The sequence below is a fragment of the Miscanthus floridulus genome, chromosome 9 (genome assembly GCF_019320115.1).
Source record: "Miscanthus floridulus cultivar M001 chromosome 9, ASM1932011v1, whole genome shotgun sequence".
Lineage (NCBI taxonomy): Eukaryota > Viridiplantae > Streptophyta > Magnoliopsida > Poales > Poaceae > Miscanthus > Miscanthus floridulus.
This window is the reverse complement of record NC_089588.1, coordinates 124,446,513-124,472,936: the sequence shown is the minus strand read 5'-3', so window position 1 is coordinate 124,472,936 and position 26,424 is coordinate 124,446,513. Positions and strand designations below refer to the sequence as shown.

Below are 26,424 nucleotides of genomic sequence, written 5' to 3'. Positions count from 1 at the left end.
CTGTCCAGGTTAGAGATAAGCGTGGAGAGTTTATGAAAGGTCGTCCACCGGTGTTCACACATGCCACAGACCCTATGGAGGCCGATGACTGGTTGCGTGCTGTGGAGAAACAACTGAACATAGCACAATGCAACGACCTGGAGAAAGTGTTGTATGCTTCCGGGCAACTCCAAGGAGCTGCTCAGGATTGGTGGGAATCATTCCAGTTTGGACGCCCCAACAATGCTCCTGATATCACTTGGCAGGAATTTAAGGACAGTTTCCGATCATACCATATTCCTGATGGACTAGTGGAACTGAAGCAGGAAGAATTTAGAACTCTCAAGCAAGGATCAATGACTGTGGCGGAATATCGGGACAAGTTCGCACAACTATCTCGCTACGCTCCTAATGATGTAGCAGATGACAAGGATAAGCAACGCCGTTTCCTCAAGGGACTCTATGATGGACTGCAGCTCCAGCTGATGTCTAATACTTATCCTAACTTCCAGTCCTTGGTGAATCGCGCAATCGTGATTGCTGATAAGCGCAAGGAGATGGAAGCTAAGAAGAGAAGGCTCCAAGGGCAAGCTTCTAGAAGCAACACTCACCCGCGTGCTTATCCCCAGCAAGGTTTCCAGCAGAGGAATCAAGGACCAACTCATCAGGGAAACCGTGGTCAGTATCCTCAGCGGAACCAGTTCCAACAACGCCCCCAGTATCAGCAACAGTTTGGAAATCAGCGTCCCCCGCAACAGACTAGCAATCCTGCAACACGCCAGGGAGTGCCTAACAATGCTCCTGTGAAGAGTGGCGCACCCAACAATCCCAATGCCTGTTACCGATGTGGAGAAGTAGGTCACTATGCTCATCAGTGTCCTAAGAAGCAGAACCAGCAAGCACCTCAGAATCAGACCAACAATCAGAAGTTCAACGCCCGACCACCTCTCATAGCAAAGGTGAACTATGTGTCGTCTGATGCAGCTCAGGAGACGCCTGAGGTCATGTTGGGTACGTTCAGTGTCAACTCTATTTCTGCTACCGTACTTTTTGATTCTGGTGCTTCGCATTCTTTTATCTCCCAAGCTTTTGTTAGAATGCATAGCATACCTTTGTGTGCCATGAAAAACCCAATACTAGTGAATTCCCCGGGAGGTAGTATGCCCGCTTCTTATTGGAGCCCCTCAACTAGCATTTCCTTAAGGGGGGTAGACTTCAAGGTGAAGCCTATTGTTTTGAGAACAGCGGGAATTGACCTTATCCTGGGAATGGATTGGATGAAACAACACCGGGCAGTGATACAGTGTCAGGAGAAATCTGTGGTTGTGACATCACTCAATGGGGATAGAGTCTATGTAGAAGTAGTAGTGCAAGCTCAGCCTACAGCCACAGTGAATCAGCTAGATGGTGAAATCAATGAACAAGATCGTGTCGTGGAGGAATTTCCAGATGTCTTCCCCGATGACTTGCCAGGTATGCCACCTGACCGAGACATTGAATTCATTATTGAATTATTACCTGGAACTGCACCAATAGCTAAACGTCCATATAGAATGGGAGTTAATGAATTAGAAGAGCTTAAGAAACAACTAAAAGAGTTGCAAGAAAAAGGTTTCATACGCCCCAGTTCTTCCCCGTGGGGGGCACCTGTGATCTTTGTGGATAAGAAGGATGGTAGTCAACGGATGTGTGTGGATTACCGCTCACTTAATGAGGTTACCATCAAGAATAAATACCCTTTGCCTAGGATAGATGATTTGTTTGATCAGTTGAGAGGAGCTCATGTGTTCTCCAAGATTGATCTCCGATCTGGTTATCATCAGCTTAAGATTCGGAACTCAGATATACCCAAGACAGCATTCACTACACGGTATGGATTATATGAGTACACCGTTATGTCTTTTGGATTGACCAATGCACCTGCATACTTCATGTATTTGATGAATAAGGTGTTCATGGAGTTTCTGGATAAATTTGTGGTAGTATTCATAGATGACATACTAATATTCTCCAAGACTGAAGAAGAACATGCGGAACACATAAGGATGGTTTTGCAAAAGCTTAGAGAACATAAGTTGTACGCTAAGCGGAGCAAGTGTGAGTTTTGGTTAAAGGAAGTCTCTTTTCTGGGTCATGTTGTCTCCAATGGTGGTATAGCAGTGGATCCAGGCAAAGTGCAAGATGTACTGAATTGGAAACCACCAACTACTGTAAGTGAGATTCGTAGCTTTTTGGGATTGGCTGGTTATTACCGAAGGTTCATTGAAGGCTTTTCCAAGCTAGCCAAGCCTATGACAGCTTTGTTGGAAAAGAATGCTAAGTATGTATGGTCGGATAAATGCCAGGCAAACTTTGAAGAGCTAAAGAAGAGATTGACTACAACTCCAGTATTAATTTTGCCCGATTTAAACAAGAACTTCTCTATATATTGTGATGCATCCCGTTTGGGTCTTGGATGTGTGCTTATGCAAGAAGGAAGAGTGGTTGCATATGCATCCAGACAACTAAGGAAGCATGAGTTGAATTATCCTACTCATGACTTGGAATTGGCAGCTGTGGTTCATGCTTTGAAGATCTGGAGACATTATCTAATTGGACATAAGAGTGATATCTATACTGATCATAAAAGTTTGAAGTATATCTTCACCCAATCAGATCTGAATCTAAGACAACGTCGTTGGTTGGAATTGATCAAAGACTATGATTTGGAAGTGCATTATCACCCGGGAAAGGCAAACGTAGTAGCTGATGCACTTAGCAGAAAGAGCTATGCCAATGAAATTCAGACAACACCTATGTCAGCAGAGTTGTGTGCTGAAATGGAGTATCTCAACTTGAGCCTGGTCACTAATGCAATGGAATTGGAAATAGAGCCTACACTGGAACAGGAGATACGCAAAGGTCAATTGGAGGATAAAAAACTTAAAGAGATAGCAGAAAATGTAGTGCTTGGAAAGGCACCCGGATTCAGAATGGATGATAATGGAACTCTTTGGTTCGGGAAAAGGATATGTGTACCAGAAGTGAAAGCTATCCGTGATGCAATTCTGCAAGAGGCCCATGAGTCTGCTTATTCTATACATCCCGGAAGTACCAAGATGTACTTGGATCTCAAAGAAAAGTATTGGTGGTATGGTTTGAAGAGAGATGTGGCAGAATATGTGGCTTTGTGTGACACTTGCCAAAGAGTGAAAGCTGAGCATCAGAGACCTGCAGGGTTACTACAACCAATGAAGATCCCTGAATGGAAATGGGAAGAAGTTGGCATGGATTTTATTGTAGGATTACCCCGCACTCAAAGAGGTTATGATTCAATATGGGTAATAGTGGATCGACTCACTAAGGTCGCTCACTTTTTACCAGTCAAGACTACTTATAATGGTGCAAGATTAGCAGAGTTATACATGGAACGAATAGTGTGCTTACATGGTGTTCCCAAGAAAATTGTGTCGGATAGAGGCACCCAATTTACATCGCAATTCTGGCATAAAGTACATAGATCTTTGGGAACAAAGTTGAATTTCAGTTCTGCTTACCACCCGCAAACGGATGGACAGACTGAAAGGATCAACCAGATTTTGGAAGATATGTTGAGAGCCTGTGCACTTCAGTATGGTGATAGTTGGGATAAGAGTCTGCCTTACGCAGAGTTCTCGTATAACAACAGTTATCAAAAGAGCCTCAAGATGGCACCTTTCGAGGCATTGTATGGACGTAAGTGTAGAACACCTTTGTTCTGGAATCAGACTGGAGAAACTCAAGTGTTTGGTCCCGATGTCCTTAGAGACGCGGAAGAACAAGTGAGAATGATTAGAGACAATTTGAGAGTAGCTCAGTCTCGACAGAAGAGTTACGCTGATACTCGCAGAAGAGAGCTGACTTTCGAGATTGATGATTATGTGTACCTGAAAGTGTCACCAATGAGAAGTGTGAGAAGATTTAATATGAAGGGAAAGTTAGCACCAAGGTATATAGGACCTTTTAAGATCCTAGAGAGACGTGGAGAAGTAGCTTATCAGTTGGAACTGCCTGAGAGCTTGTCCGGTGTGCACGACGTGTTCCATGTTTCCCAGTTAAAAAAATGTCTGAGGGTACCAGAAGAACAAATTCCTTTGGAAGAACTTGTTGTCAAGGAAGATCTTACTTATGAAGAGTATCCGATAAAGATTTTAGAAACTGCCGAAAGAGTTACGAGAAGCCGAACAGTAAAGATGTGCAAGGTGCAGTGGAATCACTATACAGAGGATGAGGCTACATGGGAAAGAGAAGAGGATCTGAGAAAGACTTATCCTCAACTGTTTGAGTAAGCAATCACCCGAATCTCGAGGACGAGATTCATCTTAAGGGGGGTAGAATTGTAACACCCTAAATTTGCATTTTCTAAACATAGCCAAATTGATTTATTTAAGCAATTTTGGTAAGCATTGAAATATAGGAAATAAATAATTTTTGTGAAAACTAAAATCAAATATAAGGTTAGCTACAAGTGATGCATACATGCTGTTGCATATTTATTTTGAGATGAATGGTTTTGATTCGAATTCCAAATGAGTTCAAAATCTAATTGAAATTTGTATTTAAAATGCTTTTGGAAAATTTGTTTGGAAAAAAAAAAATTCCTCTTTCCCTCTCTTCCTGGACTTTCGGCCCCTTGGCCATTTTTTTCCCGCGGCCCAGCACCGCAGCCCAGCCCCGCAGCCGCGCCAGCCCAGTCGCGCGCCTCGGCCGTTCGGCCCAGCAAGCCCCGCCGGCCCACTCGGCCGCCAACCGTTGCCGCGCGCCTGCGCCCGCGCCCAGCCGCTGACGACCGGCCCCCGCCTGTCAGCTCCCCCACCTTCCTCCCGCAACCGCCGTCCCGGTCACGCCGCGGCCGCAACCGCGCCCACGTCGCGCGTCGTGGGAGTCCTCCCGTTGCCTCGGCCTCGTTAAAAGGCAGCCGAGCCCCCCCCTTGCGCGCCCCTGCTGCTCCGCTCCATTTTCGCCTCGTCCCGGCCGAAACTGCCGCACGGAGGAGCCCCGCCGATCTCCGACCTCGCCGTCCGCGTCGCCGTCGTCCCCGAGCCGTCCCCACCTCTGTTTCTCGCCCGTGGTGAGCTCGCCGTGGCCCCCTCTCTCTCCCCATGCGATTCATTTTGCGTTTCATGATTTGTATCGCCCAATCCGCGAGCGCCGTGAGCTCTTGGCCGTCGGCCATGGTGGCCGCCGCTCCAACCTTCTCCTCCGGCCGTCGTGATGGCCTGGGCGAGTTCCCCTCCTCCCCAGCTTCCTCCCGGTGCCTCCGGATTTCCGAACCGTGGCCCTAGCCCCGGAACCGCGTGCGCCGGTGAGCTTCACGCCGCCGGCCATGGAGTTGCCGCCGGCGTCACTGTTCCGGCCAGCCACTCTTTTCTTCTCTCTCCCCCAGTTCGTTTCCAGCCGTCCGTTCTCAGATCAACGATCGAGATTAGAAGATACCTCTTCGGGGGTCATTTTGCTTAAGAGACCCTGTAGTTTTCTAAGTTTTAACCTGCGGTCCAAAGCGTAGTTCACCGAATGCGTATTCTCGTGTGGAAAACGTAAACTTCACGTCTTAAGTTAAAAATACGTTTTCAGTATTTACAGAATTGCCATTTGAACTGTTTCGCTTATAAAATTGTCGTTTTAGCTCCGAATTGATCCATTCAAATCGCGTTAGCTTCGTAATTCCATAACCTACATGTTAGAACCACTGTTAGTCAAGTTTGGAACTTTTTAATTTCCTGGTTAGATTTAATTTAATATATTGCTATAGGAAATCCCGTTTAAATCATAACTTACGCATTTTAGCTCCGTTTTTCGTGAACTTCGCGTTGACGTGATCGTAGAGAAACGTAGATTAGTTTTACAAACATTTTATTTTGATTTCAATACTGTTGGTGTATTGTTCTAATGATAGGAGTGTTTGCTTTGCATGAATGCTTTTGGAATGTTGTATGTTGCCGTGTTGGTCGCATTCAGACGGTGAGGAAAACGTTGGAGACCAAGAACTCTTCGACGACCAGCAGGACCAGCACGAGTTTGTGAACCAAGGCAAGTATAACATGGGCCTTCCTTGATGTCCTATTTCACTTTAAGCAATTACTCATTTGCATGTGTCTAAATTTGATACCCGTAAGGTCATCCTAGTGATTGTTATCCTGTTTCTTGTCTCCTATGGGTTAAATGCATATGGGTAGATTGCTAGTGCTCTAACTGAACATTGATATACTTATAGATGAATGATACTATGGAACAAAGTGAGTAACATGAATTATAACAACTGTTCCATAGGGCGGAAGTGCAAATGACCTTTGTTCATGTTGCTCCCGGCCCTCCATAAGGACTTATCTGTCGGCAAAAGCTGGGACTGACAGTGCAACCGGGAGAGTCATATGGCTCTGACTTTAGCTCAGTAATAGGATCTTTCCTAACTAGTTAGAGGTTACCTTTTTGGCGCAAATGGGGCTTACCACTTTGGGTATAGGGCTGCCTCTGTTCCTATGAGTATAGCCGCGATGGATTTGTGCCATAGGAAAGGGGGGTCCCTACATCTGCCTGCCAAGGAAACCTAGCGGCCCTAACTTGTTAGGGAAACCTATGAAATGGCTTCATAGTGTACCCTGCCCGTTCACCTTGGAAGTGACATGGGAGTAATTAACCCGGGCATATGGGGATCACGACTCACGGTGAATGTGCACCACCTCTGCAGAGGGTAACAAACTGTTATAACAGCCGTGCTCACGGTTACGAGCAGCCCGAAAAACTCACAGAATAACTGGATGCTTGATGATGATTAATTAAGATGTTCTATGATGAAAGATGGTACCCCTGACCTTGATATATGTTCTTATGGGTTTAAATGGGAGCTTAAGCATAACTTGATAAGACTTGAGAATAAAAGTTTGACCTATTAAAAATGCTAACTGCAGTAAACCAGAGTCTATCCTTTTGAGCTTCATAATCCCATGTTAGCTTGCTAAGTACGGAATGTACTTACACTTGTTTATTTTCTTTACTTGGATAAAAATCCCGGATGGGTAACAGATGACAACGGGTATGAGGATTTCCCGGAGGATTATTAGGCTTGTGGTCAACCAGTTGACCTTCCCTGTGATGATGGCCACGAGAGTTCATTCTATTTTTATTATTCTGCTGTGATGTATGAGACTAAGTTCTATTATAACTCTGATGTATGAGACACTGTGATGATACTATTGTAATTTGTCAGCTTGTGTGTGTGATTGATTTCTGGGCACACACGAGTTTTGTGCATTCAATTTTATCCTTAAAATTGGGTGTGACAAATTGGTATCAGAGCCGTGTTGACTGTAGGACGCAAGCCTAGTTAGAAAAAGGTCGTTTTAGCAGCTTTGCTCCTCTGGTTTCTTGCTTACTGACTTATCCTTGTTATTTTATTAAAACATTTATGCTTTTCATACCTTAATCTATTATTTAAAATTGTTGATTCTAATTTCATCTCACTTTAAATCTATAGATGTCTCATAACCCGAAGACTGCTCGACATCATGGTATGACAAATAATAAATCAATTAGCACGGATCATACATGTATTAGAAATAATCATCATGATCGGGATTAGCTAAATCATAAGTCTCATCATCACTATCACGCAAGTCGATATAATCATCCCCGTGCTTCGAAAGAGGAATGTCGTCATCACTGTCATTGGTTAGATGTAATCGCTGAAGTAATTCTAAGTCCTTCTCATTCTGAACCTCGTCTTCGGCGTCCTCGTCAGCACCACTTTCATTGTCTACTTCCATACACTGAGCTTCGGTTAAGTCTATTTCAAAACTCCCTTCAAGCCCATCTTCTTGAAACAACTCTCCGTCATATGTGTTGGGGTCTATGTTGTAATCTTGATTGTTTGGGATACCCTGCCTGCTCACCTTAGAAGTGCTTTGGGAGTAATTAACCCGGGCATATGGGCAACACGACTCATGGTGAAATTGTACAACCTCTGCAGAGTGTAAAACTGATATATCAGCAGTGCTCACGGATAAGAGCGGCCTGGATTCTTACTAAATAGTTGTTTACTTGGATGGTTTGGGTTATGATAAAAATTGCTAATATCACTAAATATTCATATTCGGGAGTCTAAGCATAACTTAGTAACTTATGATTAATAATAAAATATGACCAACTAAAAGTGCTTATCGCAGTTCAGCTGTGTCAAGCCTTTTGAGCCTGCATCCCCTCATGTTATGCTTGCTAAGCGGTAGTAGCTTACGCTTGTTTTATTTCAATACTTTGGCAAAATCCCGGATGGGTACCAGATGGAGGTTCTTCAGTGGAGTTTCCCAAGAGATGTTAGGCTTGTGATCAACCAGTTGATGATTCATGTGGTGTTGGAGGCTTCGCCAGAAGAATAGAGTTATAGGATAAACCGTAACGTAAGACTATGTCTTTTGTAATAAATATTTATGCGCTCTGTAATAAAGGCATTGTTTTTTATATTACCTCTTTATTTATAACTATATGTGTGAATTAAATTCCTGAGCTTACATATAGGACGTAATAGTTTTATTCTTAAAACCAGGTGCTACGGAGCAGCCAGCAGGAGTATTGGGCGAGGCCTGGTCCAACTTCGACGGCCTCAGCTGCATGCTTAGCAATGGCCAACGGGCTCGGTCTAATCAAGGAGAGTAGCCCTCGTCTAGATGGGCTTCAGTCCAATCTAGTAGAGAGCGACGCTGCATGTGCGAGAGGAGCGTGAAAAAATGGGCTCGGATTAGATAACAAACCGGCCCGGTCTAGAAAACAGATGAGAACAGACCAATTTGCTAAAAAAAAAGAACATACCAGATTAAGAAAAAGAACAGACCAATATGACGAAGTAAAAAAAAGGGTAAAAGAAAATTGTTTTTTATATTTTGAACTTCATGCTAATTCAAATATTTGGCAGTGTGACTCCTGAATGCATCAAACGTGACAGAAAATTTAGCAAAATCCAAAAACTACCATTACTCTATTAGTCTTATTCACATATCAAAATAGAAACTTTGGGGTGGTCAAATGTGACCTCATAAGATGCAATGGAAATAAATAAGCAATAAATAATACATCTGAACCCATTGGCTCTTTCTTACTGATGATTTCATATCGATTTCGACTATAATATTTCCATACAACACCTGGCGGAATGGTTTTGGGACGTTTTTACCTTGGTTTAGTGATGTTTCTATGACAGTTTTTCCTATTCGTCATTATTACAACCCATGTTCTTTTTTGCAACACAATCTAGAGAACATCACAAATCAATGATGCGTTGCTCCATTGTCACTAGAAATGCGTCTAAGAGAAGGCTAGATTTGTTGTAGAACGTGCTTGTTGTTACAAATTAAATCATATGTTAGATTATCCTTATGCATCACTGTGTACCATATTCTAAACCTTGAGTAATATTCTAAGATGTTACTCCAAGTTTGTGTTACAAACGCTGCTTTCTAACACAAACTCATAGTAATACTCACATCGAACATTACAACATCCGGTTTGAAACGCAAATACAGGGTAATAATACTCTCAAACATCACTCACTATGAGCATCACTGCAACGCTTTTAATATAAAGTGTGGTTGTGTGTATCATGGCAAACGGTTCGTTTATTGCTGGACATAGTATGATGTTTGTGATAAAAGCCCATTTCTCTAGTAGTGTCTTGAAACATGTTATCCACACAAATGATTTTTTTGGCACGCCACACATTAGTGCCTCTTCTCTTTTATACTCCCTCCGTTTCAAATTATAAGTCATTCCAGTTTTCTTGGAGAGACAAAGCTACTCAAGTTTGACCAAAATTCGAGAAAGATTTATAAAGATTTATGACATCAAATATGTATACTATGAAAATATAATTAATGGAGAATCTAATGATACTTATTTGGTATGATAAATGTTATTATTTTATTATATAAGTTTGGTCAAAGTTGAGATGCTTTGACTCCCTAAAAAAGTTGGAATAACTTATAATTTTAGACGGAGGGAGTATATAACAAACTTTAACATATTTAAAAAATATTATTACAAGTCGTCAACTCATTATGTTTGGCCGCATGACTTGGTCAAGCACTCAGATGCCTTGACCACTATTTGACCTCTTTCGTGGAGCACCAATCTGATGCAAATTAAAGCACCACTAACACACATATGCAAGCAGCTACGTACGTATTTCCCTTGACATCAAGTACTAGACCACGCCTCCAAGCCACAACATTCACCTGCATTGACTTAGCAATGAATCTTAGGTGCCTCTCTAATCAAACTATCTCACGCATTCAGCTACTGACCTGCTCTCCAACACAAACGTATATGACTGAATAAAGCTCACATTGACACATATAATACAATATTATCTCGACCCAACATATATTGTGAAACATAAACACAACATCATCCATTTATGCAATGGCAACATAGCTTGGTAGCTTTGAATCGCCTGGCCGAGCAAACACTATCTGCATGTCGTACAAACACCAATCAACCCGTAGTTACCACATAACTGAAGTTAATTACTATTGTTAACTATATAGTGTCGATAGTAAGCGTGTACCTGGTAATCTATAGTTATGCGTGATTTGAACAAAGCCGTACAATAACCTAAATAATACTCCCAAGTACGGATGAATTTTTCATCAAATCCTAGGGCAGAAGCTTTTCTGCAAAATATCAAAACAAATAAGAGAATCTAGTTCTAAGTAATGTAAATAAAAAAAGCACTTGCAACCAAGCTTGAGTTTGAGGTAGCATTGTATTTACTCTGTTTGCTGCGAAGTTGTCCCTCCAGTTCATTAGAGTCGTGTAATAGTGGTCCCCAATATTCTCAAGGTGTTGAATGCTGCACACAGGAGTACTCAGCAATATAGAAGTTTATGATAATCCATAGATCACTTTGTTAAACGATATCTATGAAGTATAGTTGAGTAGGTACTTGAGCCTTGATGCATTTGTCATGGCAGACACAATCCGGCCTAGAGAAGGTAGGCAACCACCGGGGAAGATATATGTCTTTGCAAACTCAGGCCGCATCCTCATTTTGTCATACATTTCCTCTGGAAGCGCAATGGTCTGTGCATATAAATTTAATTTTCAGAAAAAAATAGTTTGTTTAAGACTAATGTTATCCCCAATCATACAATGCTGTACAAAATAAATATATATTGGTAATGATCAACCTGGAGGACAAATAGGCCGTGTTCTGCCAAATGATACTCGCAGGAGGCAAAAAAAAAATCGTATAACTCATGGCCAACATGTTCAAGCATCTCACTAAATGAGCAAGAGGAGAACATAGTTATCAGACCAGCAGCTGAGCTATCATTTCTATGATCACTTCAGCAGTACCACTCACCAACTTATAATCCTATCAAACTTTTGGCCATTCGGTATTTGACGGTAATCGCAAAGCAGGATAGTTATGCGGTCCTACATATACAATAGATATTTGTAGTCATGCTTTTTAAATTTCCAATGCTAGCTAATATTTCTAAAAGACAGTCTCGGGCCACTACTATCAAGGTCGGAATATAACTTACCTCTAATCCAGATTCTTTCACCTTTCTCTTGGCGTATTTCAGTTGCTCCTCGGATAATGTAATTCCTGTGCACTTGCAACCAGTTTTCTTCACCAACCGTATTGCTAAAGTGCCCCAACCACAACCAATGTCAAGAACATGATGCCCTGACCCCACCTTAGCCTTCAGTTAAATGGATTCATTGCAACAACAGGACATCATATATATAAGGTCATGTTGATTTTTATATGCAAGCTGTTAGTAATTAATAAGGCAATGCATATATTGCGGTTGTCTAGATCAGGTGAGATTTATGATCTAACAGAGTTCAAACAAAGCACAATTAATGCATGTTATGATTTTCTTACCTTATTAATGAGACTGTCAAGCTTAGTACGTAGCTGGGCTGCTTCTAAGCTCTCGTCCTCCACCTACCAGAACCAATATATCCAGGTCATTAAGAAATCTCAAGAGGCGTATTACTCACAAGAGTATATATACTACAAAATGTTCTTGTTCGAGAACAGAGCTACATAATTTACAATGTGAAAATCAAATCATGAGATTTTACAAACCTTGAAAATACCAGAAGAATACGTCATTGTTGGATCCAGATAAAGAGCAAAGAAATCATTACTCTGCACAAAAATATTCCACATTGAAATAAATCTGTCACTACTTAGTCAGTTCTTTTAAACAATGGAAATGAATGATTTCCAGCATATGGATGGAGGGATATTAGAAATATGTATGACATTGATATTTTGACATAATTAAAATAGTTGTAAACTCAAGCAGTTAGTTATCTTATTTATTCTTAAAAATATAAACAAAGCTCACTAACCAGATCATAGTGTTCAGATATATTTTTACGAGCTTTGGATACACTATTCGTCCGCAAGGCATGACGCAGAAAATATTTTGCAAATGCAACTCCACTAATTCCAAGCAACGGTGCCCACCAGGCCTTCCTTGTATAACTACTGCAGGGCACATTTGAACAAGTTCAGCAATAGCATATTCATGTACGATCCTTCATATTGATGAAACAGTTCAGATGTTTTTCATAGAATTAAGATGAGATACCTTGTCCTAGTAGTGCTGCTTAACCTTTTGCGTTCACATCTATTAGCCAATATAATCTGTACCAATATGGCTCATAAATTTAGTCAGAAAACAGAAACAGAGTAGATATGTGAACCCATGTAACTAAACAATCAAACTTGCCTATGACAATTTAATTTTTTTATTAATAATTTTCCCACTAACATAATTATTTTTTAAAAGATAGGTTTCCCCTTTTCTATTTCGACAATAAAACTTTGTTTTCAGCATCCAAGTTTAATGTATTCAAGGCATGCCCACCATTTTCCAACTAACATATTGGAAAAGATTAAAAAAGAATTGAATCTATTGTGGTAGAAGGATTATCTTGAACTTGCTTTCCTATAGTGTCCTAACTTCACTGGATTTTATAAATATGTAAAAACCCAATCGGCCAGACACTTGTCTTACCCGTACAAGGTTCACAAGGCCGTTTCGGTGATCAACAAATGAGATATAGCCATGGATGTAGGCAGATGCAAAACCAAGGTCTCCTTCTGTTGCAGCCTAATGAAAATATGAGGAACAGTAAAGATGTATCTCACATGAGATGTGAAGAAGAAACCAGATTGTAGTTTGGAAGGTCAAAAAAAAACTCGAATAAGACAGGAAAGAGAGAAGAGAACCTTCCAATAGAACTGGGGATCATGAACTGGTATCACAGATTTTATATCACATTTCTCACATGCTTTACCAAAACTAAACGTAGTGCCTCCTTCCTCGAGCATGCTGTGCACAAAACTGATGTGAGAATCTTGACTAGAGAGACTGTGCTGTGTAAGGATTGGTACTAGCCTCACCAGAAGTTACCAATAGATATGTACTGGTCTAAATTTTTTGCTACCAAAAAAAACGTGCGCCAGCCTCAGTCCATGATGGGACCATCGGTTTTTGGTTAACCAAAAGGTCACATTTCATTCCAAGCAATCCTGAAGCTGCTGCTTTCCCAGCCTGAGTTAATTCAGTTTGCCATAAACAGAATGCACTCCCATAAATATCTGCATAATATTCAGCACCTTACTGATGAAACCTAAAAAGGTCAAGTGCACATGGAATACCTTAACACTGTCCTCATGGTATCCGTAGCCTGTTATTAAAAAAGAATGCAGTACTTCAGACTTATATTTTAATTCGTTAAATGGCATGCACGTTGAAGTGAAACAAAAGTGGTCACCTTGGTATGAGCCACAGAACCAAATTCCCCTCTTTCCTTGGATGTTATTGAGCTCATGATTAGCCTTTGCAGCAGCAATGGAAGGAATTGGGTGGCTAATATTCCATTTAAGCAATACATGATTAGGAACACGAGGAGGGATCAGTGTCACAAGTAAAGGCCCGGCAGATTCAATGCTCTAGCAATTCAAATGTAGGAGAAAGTTCCACAGTTAACACTTCCATATTTTGTAAAATATATTATAAATATATTCGTTCATCAACCATCATGCATAATAAAAATAATAAATCTAAAGTCACTTTATGAAGCTACCGTGTTACTTAGTCACCTGAAGTATATTTAGCCAGGAGGTAACACAGACACCATTGCTTGTTGTCCCCAAGAAGTTCCTAGTGCTCCATGCGAAAGAATTATGTGGCATCAAACTTTCATCACAGTGGAGGAACACATTACTGCGAAGATGAAAAATACAAGAATTGGAAATTATTGTATCAGATCATATCCATGAGGAATAACACAATATAGTGTATGCGGTACCTGCAGATATACTGGAAAGCTCCTAGAGTCTTCAGTTTCTCATGTGTTGCTTCAGCTCCTAGTACTTTTAGTGCATCCTGTGCATTGCCACCTAATATGATCCTATCGTACATCTCTTCTGAACCATCAACTTCTAAAATTTGGTAACCTGCTTCCAGTATCATAACATTTTTCTCATTAGTTAATAAGTAGGGTAATTTTCTATAAGATAACTGTAGTTGGAAGTTCAAAAGTATCTTTTCCAGAACCCAACTATATGTTCGTTAATTGGTTCAGCTAACTGTAAATGCACCCTGGCACTGGAAGAGCAGCCTCAGATCAGTAAAATGTAATAAAATTTCACCCCATCTGCTTCAAGATATGATTTGGTTTGCCTAATTGGCACCTTGATGCTTTGGACCAACTCCTAAATATATTCGTTCATCAACCTAATTAATAATGTTGGGATCTTAAAAATTTTAAACATTTTGATTAAAACATTGATAAGGTTCGATGGCCTTTTCTTCTTCAAACCTTACGTATGAAAGGCTTTTCGCCCAAATGGATCCAATGGGTTGAAACTTTCATTTCCGGCGGTAGTGTAGCAATCAATGTAAATGATGAGGTCAGACATTACTTCCAAACTAAGAAAGGACTCCGACAAGGAGACCCTTTGTCACCTCTTTTGTTTAATATTGTTGCTGATATGTTGGCCATACTTATTCAAAGAGCAAAAGAAGACGGTCAGATTAGTGGTTTTGTGCCCCATCTAGTGGATGGTGGTTTATCAGTACTACAATACGATGACGACACCATACTTTTTTTGGAACATGATCTGAACCAAGCCCGAATCATGAAGCTACTATTATATGCTTTTGAGCAGGCATCTAGTCTTAAGATAAATTTCCATAAGAGTGAGATATACTGCTTTGGAGATGCCCACGAAGAAGAGGACAAATATACCGAGCTTTTTGCTTGTAAATCTGGAAACTTTCCTATGTCTTATTTAGGCATTCCGATTCATTTCAGAAAGTTACGGAATGCAGACTGGCATAAGGTGGAAGAACATTTTGAGAAGAAGTTGAGTAGTTGGAAAGAAAAACATCTATCAACTGGGGGAAGACAAACCCTGATTAATTCAGTTCTAAGTAGTCTACCCATGTATATGATGTCTTTCTTTGCAATCCCAAGAGGGGTGCTTAAGAAACTAGATTATTTCTGATCCAGGTTTTTTTTGGCAAAGTGACAACCAAATAAGAAAGTATCGCCTTGCCAAGTGGAGCATACTATGCCAACCTAAGGAACAGGGGGATAGGAATCCACGATTTGGAGCTAATGAATACTGCACTCCTAAGCAAATGGTTGTTCAAGTTGTTGACATCTGATGGGATATGGCAACAGATAATCAGAAATAAGTACTTAGGATCAAAGCCTTTATCCCAAGTTTATTGGAAAAGTGGGGACTCTCATTTCTGGGGAAGTCTTATGAAAGTGAAACAAGATTTCCTCCGTTTTGGCTCATTTGTAATCCAAGACGGTTCCCAAGTCCGGTTTTGGGTGGACAAATGGCTTGAAAACTCACCTCTGAGTGAACAGTATCCTTGCTTATATATCATCGCTAGGCATAAGCAACAAAATGTAGCAGAGGTTTTTAGTTCATCACCATTGCATTTATCATGGACCTAAATTAATAGCTTGGAATGAACTTGCTCCTCGCATTGCTAATATCAGGCTCACTCAAGAACAAGATGTTTTCCGCTAGAATTTGGACACAAAAGACCAATTCTCGGTGAAGTCACATTATTCGGCCTTGATCTACTATGATGTCCCAAATCTAAACAAAATCATTTGGAAAACAAAGACCCCACTGAAAATAAAGATTTTTATGTGGTACGTTCGAAGGGGAGTTATTTTAACAAAAGACAACTTAGTAAAACGCAATTGGCAAGGCAGTGAGAAGTGTTGCTTTTGTCACAAGAATGAGACAATTAAGCATCTTTTCTTAGAATGTCGCTTTACACGGGTAGTTTGGGGTTGCATACAAGTTGCGTTAAATCTCCCTCAGCCCCACAGCAATTCCCACCTTTTTGGGAGTTGGCTTGGAGGATTTCAGATGGATCTCAAACCTATAATATTGTTGGGTGCGGCGGCTACTTGTTGGTCGCTTTGGTTATGCAGAAATGATTTGGTATTTGAAAAAAAATGTTTACTCTCCATTGCAGGTGGTTTATTCAGTAATCCATTGGCTACATACATGGGTTATCGTTCAAAAGCCTTTCGCATAGGCTTTGGTGCAGATGGCATTGCAACAATTGATGCAAGCGGCTATGGTCTTTTTCTCCTAGGCACATAGGTGGTGATCTAGTCTTAAAATTGATTGTCACTAGAATGTCAGGTTTCTTTCTCTTAGGCTTTGTGTTCAGGCAGAAGCCGGAAGTGAATTCACTTTTATTGTATCAACTCAATATAATGACTGTGAATTAATAAAATCCTTCCTTTATAAAAAAATGAATAATAGTAATTCAATTTTAAGCAATATATTGTCGCACCCAGTTTTAAGAACAAAACTAGGTACATCCCATATGTGTGCCTAGGATTTCAATTCACACATATAGTTACAAATCAAGGGGTAATATCAAAGACAATGCCTTTATTACACACAGCGTATAAGTACTTATTATAAAAGACATAGTCTTACTTTACATTATGTACTATAACTCTATTCTTCTGGCGAGGTATCCAACGCCACAGGAATCGTCAACTGGTTGATCACAAGCCTAACACCTCTTGGAAAACTCCACTGAAGAACCTCCATCTGGTACCCATCCGGGATTCATAAGCTACAGTGTGGCCTAGCATATAGAGAAGCGGTTGACTATGTCATCGGCTCCTGACAAAACAGGAAGCAAATATAAAAGTCATGTGTGCAGTCCTGCCAATATGTAGTTGTCTTTTTTACTTTTAACCAATCATATATTATTAAATATGTGTGGAATTTGTTTTAGTAAACTTATCAAAAAGATTATGTGTAAATTTTCTTCAAACTGACTCTGTTTTCTTAATTGTATATAAGGCAGAACAAAGTTAATTACCTTTGTTATACTTTAATTTTATAATGCCTTTAGAGGAAAATACACAAACAGGCATAAGGGCAATTTGATTTATTTCTTCAATTTATGTGGTAATTTTAAGGCTCGAGAATTAACGTGGTGGAGGCTTCTTTAGTTTTGTTGATCAAATACTAAGATAAAAGAAGTTTTCTCTTTGTCTGCCTTGTTGCAAAAACTGATTCTGCAAAATTGTTGAGAAATTAACAGAGCCCAGATGGAGATATCATAGACTGTGTGCACATCTCCAAACAGCCTGCATTCGATCATCCTCTCCTCGAGAACCATACTATCCAGGTTCCTCTCTTTATAGCACCGTTAACCTTTTGGTTTAAGTGTTGTGCATGTTAAGCTAGCCTACCTTATCGTGATATGACTCAAATGGTGCTCTATGGTCACCCTTCAGATGATGCCCTCTTGCCACCCGGAAGGCCCCTATAATAAGTCAAACATTGCACCCAATCCTTTCACCCAAACATGGCATCAAAATGGCAAGTGCCCAGAGAACACCATACCAATCCGAAGGACCAAAGAAGAGGATGTCCTGAGGGAGAGCTCCATTGAGAGATATGGCAAGAAGTGGCCGTGGAGCATCCCAAATCGTTTTTCCATTGATGACCCTGACGCAGTCAACGTATTGAGAGGCCACCAGGTACAAGACTTATCCAAGAATCACTTTCATAGTACTACTAAAAATCCTCCTTAAGGGTTGTTGTTGTTTATTTCTGAAATTTGTCATTTAATTTTATTATTTTCTATCACATTCATAGTAGTTCTAATCTTCCTTCTGGGCTTTTGTTATTATTTCTATTAATTTTATTATTTTCTCTCCCACTGAGCAGCATGCCATAGCATCTGCACCGGAGCATGACAACTACTATGGTACCCAAGCAACCTTCAATTTGTGGGAACCAATTGTTGAGAGGGACGAAGGATTATTCAGCTTGGCCCAGTTCTGGATTAGTAGTGGGTCCTACCCAAACAACGACCTCAATACTATAGAAGCAGGATGACAGGTGAGTCCTGTTACATAAGATATTATATGGTATGTCTAAACGAACTCAGTTGACCAATTCGATGAGCCATGATAAGCAGTACAAAATAAGAGACAAGTGTTGGTATTTATAAGTGTGAATTAGAAAATAGGAAAATTCTGCATGCGCACAGATAAACCATTGTAGCATTTCACCGGGAGTATTCTAGTTATCGTTATTTGTATTTTACCACAAGGAGGAGCAGTGACATTAAAGAGATTGATAACTTATACTTATGACGAATTAAGAAACTAAACACTTATTCTAAGCAGGGTTAAACCAAATGATAGAGATAATAACCAAATGATAAAGATATATATGATAAGGATAACAATCAGAGAGACTCCAATGAATAGCAATAGCTAGTCTAAGTAGAATGCAAGAGATATAAATTCCTAAGTTATTCTTGTTTCAAGTCAAAGCATGTAATGAATGTGTATGTACTTAGCAATAGCAAAAGATTAAATAAATACATATGCATATGGGACATCATCTAAGGAAGAAGCATAGTAATGACTTCATCCATAGTGATAAATGTCCTACTAGTCCTACAGACGGGGGGGGGGGGGGGGGGGGCGGGGGGGGGGGGGGGGGATTACAGATAATCAACATGGCTGTCACCCATGTGATCTACCACACTTCCCAGAATGGATGGTGCAACCACAGGCAAAATAATGTATAAGCACCATGCTTACACATGGTTTGGCTACTTAACCTATTCGAACACTAGGTCAAGCGCTCTGTGATCATATAAAGAGAAATAAAAGGAATCTAGCTATACCAAGCAAATACACAAAGTAAACTAAGAACATGATATGAATGAAGATCAAAGTCATTTGTAGATGATCAAAGTATTGATAGATGAATAACAAAGGATACAAGAGCTACAGCAAGCTTTCGGTGACTAGATCCGGAATCCAAGTAGTCACTCGACTATTCTAGATCTAACTTAGAGTGGTTATGCTAAGACTCTAGATATCTAGGAGCTCTTCTCTCTGAGTGTGGTTGTTCTGCTCTGAATGGATCATGCCACCTAGAGTGGGGTCAGGGGGTCCTTTTATATGGGGCTCCTGGCTCCTCGTGGGCCCATGAATCCATGGCAACGTAAAATCTCGTCCTTCCAATCAAACCGACCTTGATAAATGGTGGAGGTTGATCCTCAAAGGCGGTGGAGCAACGTAGAGCTGCCAGGTGGGCCAGGGTGTGTCGGCTGACCCCCGTCTAGGCCCCATCCTGCGTGGTTGTATCCCATTTGTCGTGGATGATGGTTTGTGGCCCAGTGGAGTCGGTTTCGTAGCGATTGGACCTGAGTTGCTTGTCATAAAGTGGCCCATTTAGTCTATTTTCTTATTAAATCCTCTTGCAACCATGAAATCACCAAAACTTGTGAAAATACTTTGTTTTAAATATTATATCTATGTTGGTGATTGGTTTTAGGGGTAAAAGTATGTCATAATGATAGTAAAAAGTTGGCGTTATCGACCGTCAACAACAAGCAAGTAGCAACTACAGCGAGAACAGAAATAAGACCCTACTGAAACAATCGAAAATAGGGTTCTATAGGCATTTCACATATTGGTGGTTTTGTTGGCGAAACTTCACATTTTATCTGAATAATCTCAATGGAAAAAAGACAGATCATGCCATCCACAATACTAAGATCATCTTGCCAGTTTTGTTTACTTCACCAAATGAGAACCTCAAATTTCTCTGTCCTCTTTCGTCACCTAACAAAAAACAGTCTTAGATGGCCTAGCTAGCTTACAATTCCTTCATTCACTATTACTAGTACCTGACAATTCTTACAACAAAATAAATTGTATTCTAATTTAGGTATTTAAAAGTTCAAGAGAATAGACAGAGTTGGTAGATGATAACATCGTACCATTATGTAAGCCATAAGTATTCTCTAAAGGTGTAGATAGGTGTGAAATATCTTTCGTTATTGCTAATGTACATATGCTTTCTACAAATTGTAGGTTTACCCTGGTCAGTATAAGGATAGCCACACAAGACTCTTCATCTACTGGACTGTAAGATAAACAATATGGTGCTTTTTATCATCATTTTTTATATTGGTCCCACTTTTGTAAGGTCAGAAATTGCATAATAATTAACTAATATTTTTTTATTAATGTGGAATATTGTAGCGGGATGCATACAACAAAACAGGATGTTACAATCTACTATGCTCAGGGTTTATACAGACAAGCAACCAGATTGCCATCGGTGCTACCAACTCCTATCTGTCCCCTGTCTCCATCTATGGTGGCTCACAATATGACATCACTATTTTAGTTTGGAAGGTAAACACCAAAAGCTTTCACAATCGATGACATCTGCTTTTTGTTCATAATCAACGTACTTTCAGACTTTATATTTCATAATCAAGACACAAAATAATTGAATTTTTCTGTCATTATATTTCCGTGTGTATTTTTCTGAGGGTACACCGTCAAAAAAATATTTTTCTGATGGTATTCGCATTTTTCTGTGTGTTTTCGCACACACATAAGAATGCGAGTTTCCAGTAGTGTTAGGCCACACTATAGAAGTAGCACTTAGACTGTTCGAGTAATGCTCTTTTAAGGGATTTCCTCTACTGCCAATGATTTCTAAGGGAGATAGAGTGATCCAAACATTTAATTAATACATTGGCTAGTTAATATCAATTACCTATTGTGAACTTCTATGGAACGTCTGCCTGCTAAATTAGAACTTAGCAGAGATAAGACTTAGGAGCTATAGTACTGATTGAAAAACTATCAAATATTAACATGTCTGATTAGATATGGCATGACATGGCATTTTTTAATTTATGCATTAGTTTTCATCTAGTACTTATTCTTAGTCCACTATGCACACGTCATGTATCAAATAATGCATGCCAAATTCCTACACTCCCAATGGTAGTTCTTAATCTGCTATGCACACGTCATGTCACAAATAATGCATGACAAATTCCTACACTCCCAATGGTATGTTCCAAAGTTCTCAAGTTTGGGAAAAATGAACAACAATGATGGCACTTCCGCTACCGTGGAAGGGAAGTATATAAACCATTCCTTAGTGAAAATAAGGAACACGTACACAAGCTTTTACTCAGATAGGGAATCTACAACAATATTCCCTAATCATGATTTTGTCTACTGAAATCTCCAATAAATTTTGAATTTCAGGACCCAAAGGAGGGCAATTGGTGGTTGCAAGTGGGAGGCCATGATCTGGGCTACTGGCCAACTTCGATTTTCTCAAAGTTGGTAGGTAGTGCCGCCTCTGTCGAGTGGGGAGGTGAGGTGGCATCGTCACCGGATGCAGGCCAAACATCCACACAGATGGGTAGTGGACACTTTCCTGAGGAAGGGTTCAGCAAGGCCAGCTACGTCAAGAACATTCAATTGGTTGATTCGACCAACAATCTCAAATCTCCTAGTGGTGTGAACTTGTTAGCTAAGTGGCCCAATTGCTACAACGTGCAGAATGGTACTAGTGCTGATTGGGGCACTTACATCTTCTATGGAGGACCTGGGAAGAACCCTAACTGCCAATAGCAAAAATTGTACTTGTTGCAGCCCAAACGTCTCATTGACACAAGAACAATTCCCCATAAGAAATGCATTATGCACTACTCGACGCCGAATAAGTATTATTAGGATCTATATCATTGGGTGTAATAGTATGCATTCCCACTTGTCGCATTGCAAGGGTAAATTGCTACATATTTGTCAACATTGTAGGTATAAACAAGGAATAGAAGTTTGAAGGATATATAACTTAAGAGCATGTGTCTAGCAATATCAAATAAGTAGGTGTCATCATCTGTACCTAAAATACAAATGTACTGGGACTGTTGATAAGTGCCCAACCGTGGTAAACAGAGATCAACGTATGCATGAACATTTTTACTAGATAAATAAATGTGATTCACTACTACACAAAAGATTATTAGAGGTGCCTCCATTTTAGACCAACGACGGATCTATCAAGAAGCGCGTCGAAAAGTGATTTCAGAGCTCGCCTGTGTCAAACTCGATTTTTACAGGCAGTTGGAAACACTAGCATAAAATCGATTTTAGGAGATAGGCCATTTTATTTACAGAGACGGTCACAACATATGTGTGTCGCCCAATGTGCTCAATGATTTTCAAAGACAGATGCACCATTTTTGGAGACACCTATGCCTCTGTAAATCAATTAACAAAGATGGGCCTCCTAAGAGGCCCTTCTCTAAAAATAGAGGCCATGTTAAGAGGCCCACCTCTGTTAATAGAGGCTAGCCAATTTTGGCCCACTACCATCTTTGTGGTATATAATAAGACCAAACCCAAGTAGCAGGAGGGTCCTTCTCCTTTCCTATCTTACCATGAACCTACATCCGTCGCATACCTCTCGTCCCTTTCTCCCTCCCTCAGCATCGCCCCCTTGTCTCCCACCCCTTCTAGCTCCATCGATTCCTCCTACTTTCCCACAATAGATGATTGGAGTAGATCGAGTAGCTAGGAAGCAACTCGAGCGGGAGGAGCCGGAGGTGCTCAACCATTCCTGTTATGGAGGCAGCATAGATGGCTGAGTGCGGAGGCTGTGCATTGTGGGCCGAGCGCGAAGTCCCCCGTCGTCTTTCTCTACATGGTGCATGTCACCTGGGAGGCAGCGGGAGACAGATCTGGCTGAATTGGCCAAAGTCTTGCAAAGAGGGCATGCGCATCCAAGAGCACGATGAGGAAAGTCTCACGTGATCCTCATCTCCTCCACAAACAGTGCCATAGCCCATGTTCCCTATCTATCTCTCTCACTCTCATCACAGGCAGTAGCTTCGCTACCGAGGAAGGGGATTCACACGTGCTTGAGAAAGCAGTGTAGAAGCAGATAGCGGGCCATGGACGTGGATCTGGCAGCCTAGAATCTGGATCTGACTGGTGCGGTGTCAGTGGGGGCTATGACGGCGCATCATGGAGCTACAGTGGCAGCTGCTCAAAAAGCTTGGCGGGATCGACGGGCTCGCTAGCAGGCTTTTTTAGTTTTCTGTAGTTTATTTCCAGAAATAGACATTTGTTGTCGACTATGAACATCTCCTGTTAGCATGACCATGTGAAAATCTCTAGTTGACAGTGACTACATATGAGAGGCGGACATCCTGCCCACCTCTGAAACCATGTTTCGCACGTCTCTCAAAAAAGTTTTTGTAGTAGTGATGATGAGGACAAGGCAGGCCACTACTTTTAAAGACAGCTGCAAAGACCAAGTGCCTCTACATTGTTAGCTCTAGAGGCAGCTAAACTTTCCAACTACTATAGAAATAAAGGCATTTCTAGGAGCAGCTAGAAATTTCACCCATCTCTAGAAATCGATTTCTAGAGACAGTTTGGTGTGCTTCGAAAAATAGATGCAATATAGTAAAACTTCTAACTTTCCAAATCAAGTTAGATAAAGACACTTTATACCAAGGTTCACTACTAGAGAACAGACTTTAGAACGATGTCCCAATTTGGCATTAGCCTCGGCATTTTTTGCCCCTGGGACTAGAGAGGCCTTTAGTCCCGGTTGGTGTCTCCAACCGGGACTAAAGGTCCCTGCCCAACGGCTACTATGCTCGGCACAGGGGCAGGGACCTTTAGTCCCGGTTGGAGACACCAACCGGGACTAAAGGTGGACCTTTACTCCCGGTTGGAGCCACCAACCGGGACTAAAAGTCCTCCAAAAGGTGGACCTTTACTCCCGGTTGGAGCCACCAACCGGGACTAAAAGTCCTCCAACCTTTAGTCCCGGTTGGTAATACCAACCCGGACTAAAGGTAGACCCTTTAGTCCCGGTTGGTAACACCAACCGGGACTAAAGGTCCCCCGATGGGTTAGTTCAAAAGGAAAGCATCCCATCCATTGTTAGATGTGTTTGTGTAGGTGGGGTGGTAAGCTACGCGCGAGGCAGTGCATGAGGTCTTGGGTTCAAATCTCACGGGGCGCAGCGGTGGGAGGCATTATTTTTTTTAAAGCTGGGAGGATCTTTAGTCCCGGTTGTGGCAAACCGAGATTAAAGAACAACACCTTTTTGTCCCGGATTGCTAGTCCCGGTTGGAAAACCGGGAGTAGAGCTAGTTCCCAACCGGGACTAGATCTCATTTCTGTAGTAGTGGTTATAGATCAATCTCGAAGAGATCAGCGACTTAGTAGTTGACGACTTTTTCATTTAAAATCATTTAAGGACCAAAAATTCTACTTAATTTTATTAGGTTTTGAAATTAATTTTTTTCTTGAACTTTCCAAACGACATAGGATGGAGAAATGACCTAAACCAAAGTTGTGGTATTTGATGAGAATTAAAAGTTTTCGTTCATACTTTTTTTTTGTTTTGATTCATTATAATATTCATCAACTTTAATACAAAGGATTGTATTAGTCACTTGGTCATATGTAACATTGAGGTGTAGTAGTCAGGAAGCAACATACATAGCCTAAGAATGTGAGTTCGAACAACGTGGGGGCTGCATGTGCATGTATTTTACGCAAAAACGTGTACTTCTGATTTTAAAAAAAATGGGGTTGGTTAAAAAAAGTTTGCTATTTATTTTGCCTAATTTGGAAATTCTAACCGAGGGACTTGTTAAAAAAATCTATTTTTTCTTGATTTGTAAATTTTGTAGAACATTTTCTATCGGCGGCTCCATTCTGGCATACCTCGAGAAATCGATCTTTAGGGGTGCTCGGGTCTCGTCCCGCCTCAAGAATGGATTCCCATAAGCAGTTTGATAGCCGTATCTAGAAATTATTCATTAATTTCTAGAGACACACAAGTAGTGGCAAGCACAACAACTGTCTCTAAAAAAGCTTTCCGTAGTAGTCATTGTTTTCATCTTTTGAGCTTTCCGTGCTTGTTCTAGAAATTATTCATCTTTCGGATTGGACTACTTTTTTTCCAACTGGAACTTTTGTCGGATTGAATATTTCTTTAGCTCTCCATGGATGGAGCACTTTGTTCCATATATAAAAGACGAGAAAAGTATTCCATCAATAAAAGACGAGAAAAGTACATCCACATCATCTGCAGTACGTAGACATTGCCAGTGCCATTCATTAGATCACCGGCTGAAGGAAAAGTATCACCAATCCGAGAACACGCAGAGCATGGAACGACACAACGGTAAGGCCTACTCTAAGGTGACGCGACTGTCCTGCAGGCCGAAGCCGGCACAATCGCGTAGTGAGCCTTACGCCGTGGAGGCCCAGGCCCACTTTACAGGAAATGAATCCGGTCCGTTTCATGCCATCGCTGCCGCAAGCCTCATGCCACTTACATAACGTACACAAAGTAGACGTAACAGTGGATTAAAAAAAATTAACCCACAGTTATTTTTTGCGAATTACACGGTACAATGCAGACACTCAGAACGCATGCACACTCACTCCTATGAATGTAAATCATACCCTAGCATCTTTGAAGACTGGGCCGGCAAATCCTCGAGACTGACGAAGTCACCACAGGCGCCTTGCTGTCAACGGGGAACATCGCCTATCACTGAAAGCACAACGCCGTTAAATCCTGGAAAATTCGCTCCCACGAGGGTCGAACTCAGGACCCGAGTTGCTACTGAGGGTCCTGTAACCACTAGGCTACAGGCCCTTTCGCTTAACCCACAATCATTGAAAATGAAATTTCTAGTCGTTGGAAACCCGTAACGATCACTACCGGAAGCAGGAGCTTTGTCGTGTGTCCAAGACACATGGCGAAGCCCAAAAAACACTCGACAAATAGCACACGGCGTACACAGTGACGGCAAAAGTTTCTTTGCCGAGTGTTTTTTATCGGGCATTCGGCAAAGACTTTACCGAATGCTGAAACCGATGCTCGACAAAAAAAAATATGACGGCGCGGAGATGGTCACGGCACGTTTGCCTAGTGTCTAACGACCTTCGCATTGGGCAAAGAGGCCATGTTTGCCGAGTGTTAGGGCCTGGACACTCGGCAAACATGGCTGCTTTGCCAAG

The 26,424-nt window shown here is 41.0% G+C and overlaps 1 protein-coding gene and 1 pseudogene across 1 annotated transcript; one reads left to right on the top strand and one right to left on the bottom strand.

The window, feature by feature from the left end:
• Window positions 1-10,397: 10,397 nt before the first annotated feature.
• Window positions 10,398-14,673, bottom strand: LOC136480828 (uncharacterized). Its single transcript, XM_066478270.1, is given in 20 exon segments — window positions 10,398-10,454; window positions 10,550-10,684; window positions 10,756-10,834; window positions 10,928-11,064; window positions 11,172-11,265; window positions 11,348-11,421; window positions 11,532-11,693; window positions 11,879-11,941; window positions 12,086-12,148; window positions 12,355-12,493; window positions 12,597-12,652; window positions 13,026-13,121; window positions 13,241-13,343; window positions 13,415-13,464; window positions 13,467-13,565; window positions 13,673-13,701; window positions 13,789-13,966; window positions 14,117-14,240; window positions 14,326-14,577; window positions 14,669-14,673. Coding segments are annotated over 20 exon segments (1,995 nt in total).
• Window positions 14,674-17,502: 2,829 nt separating this feature from the next.
• LOC136484226 (protein neprosin-like) lies at window positions 17,503-22,223 on the top strand (annotated as a pseudogene).
• The last annotated feature ends 4,201 nt before the right edge of the window (window positions 22,224-26,424 follow it).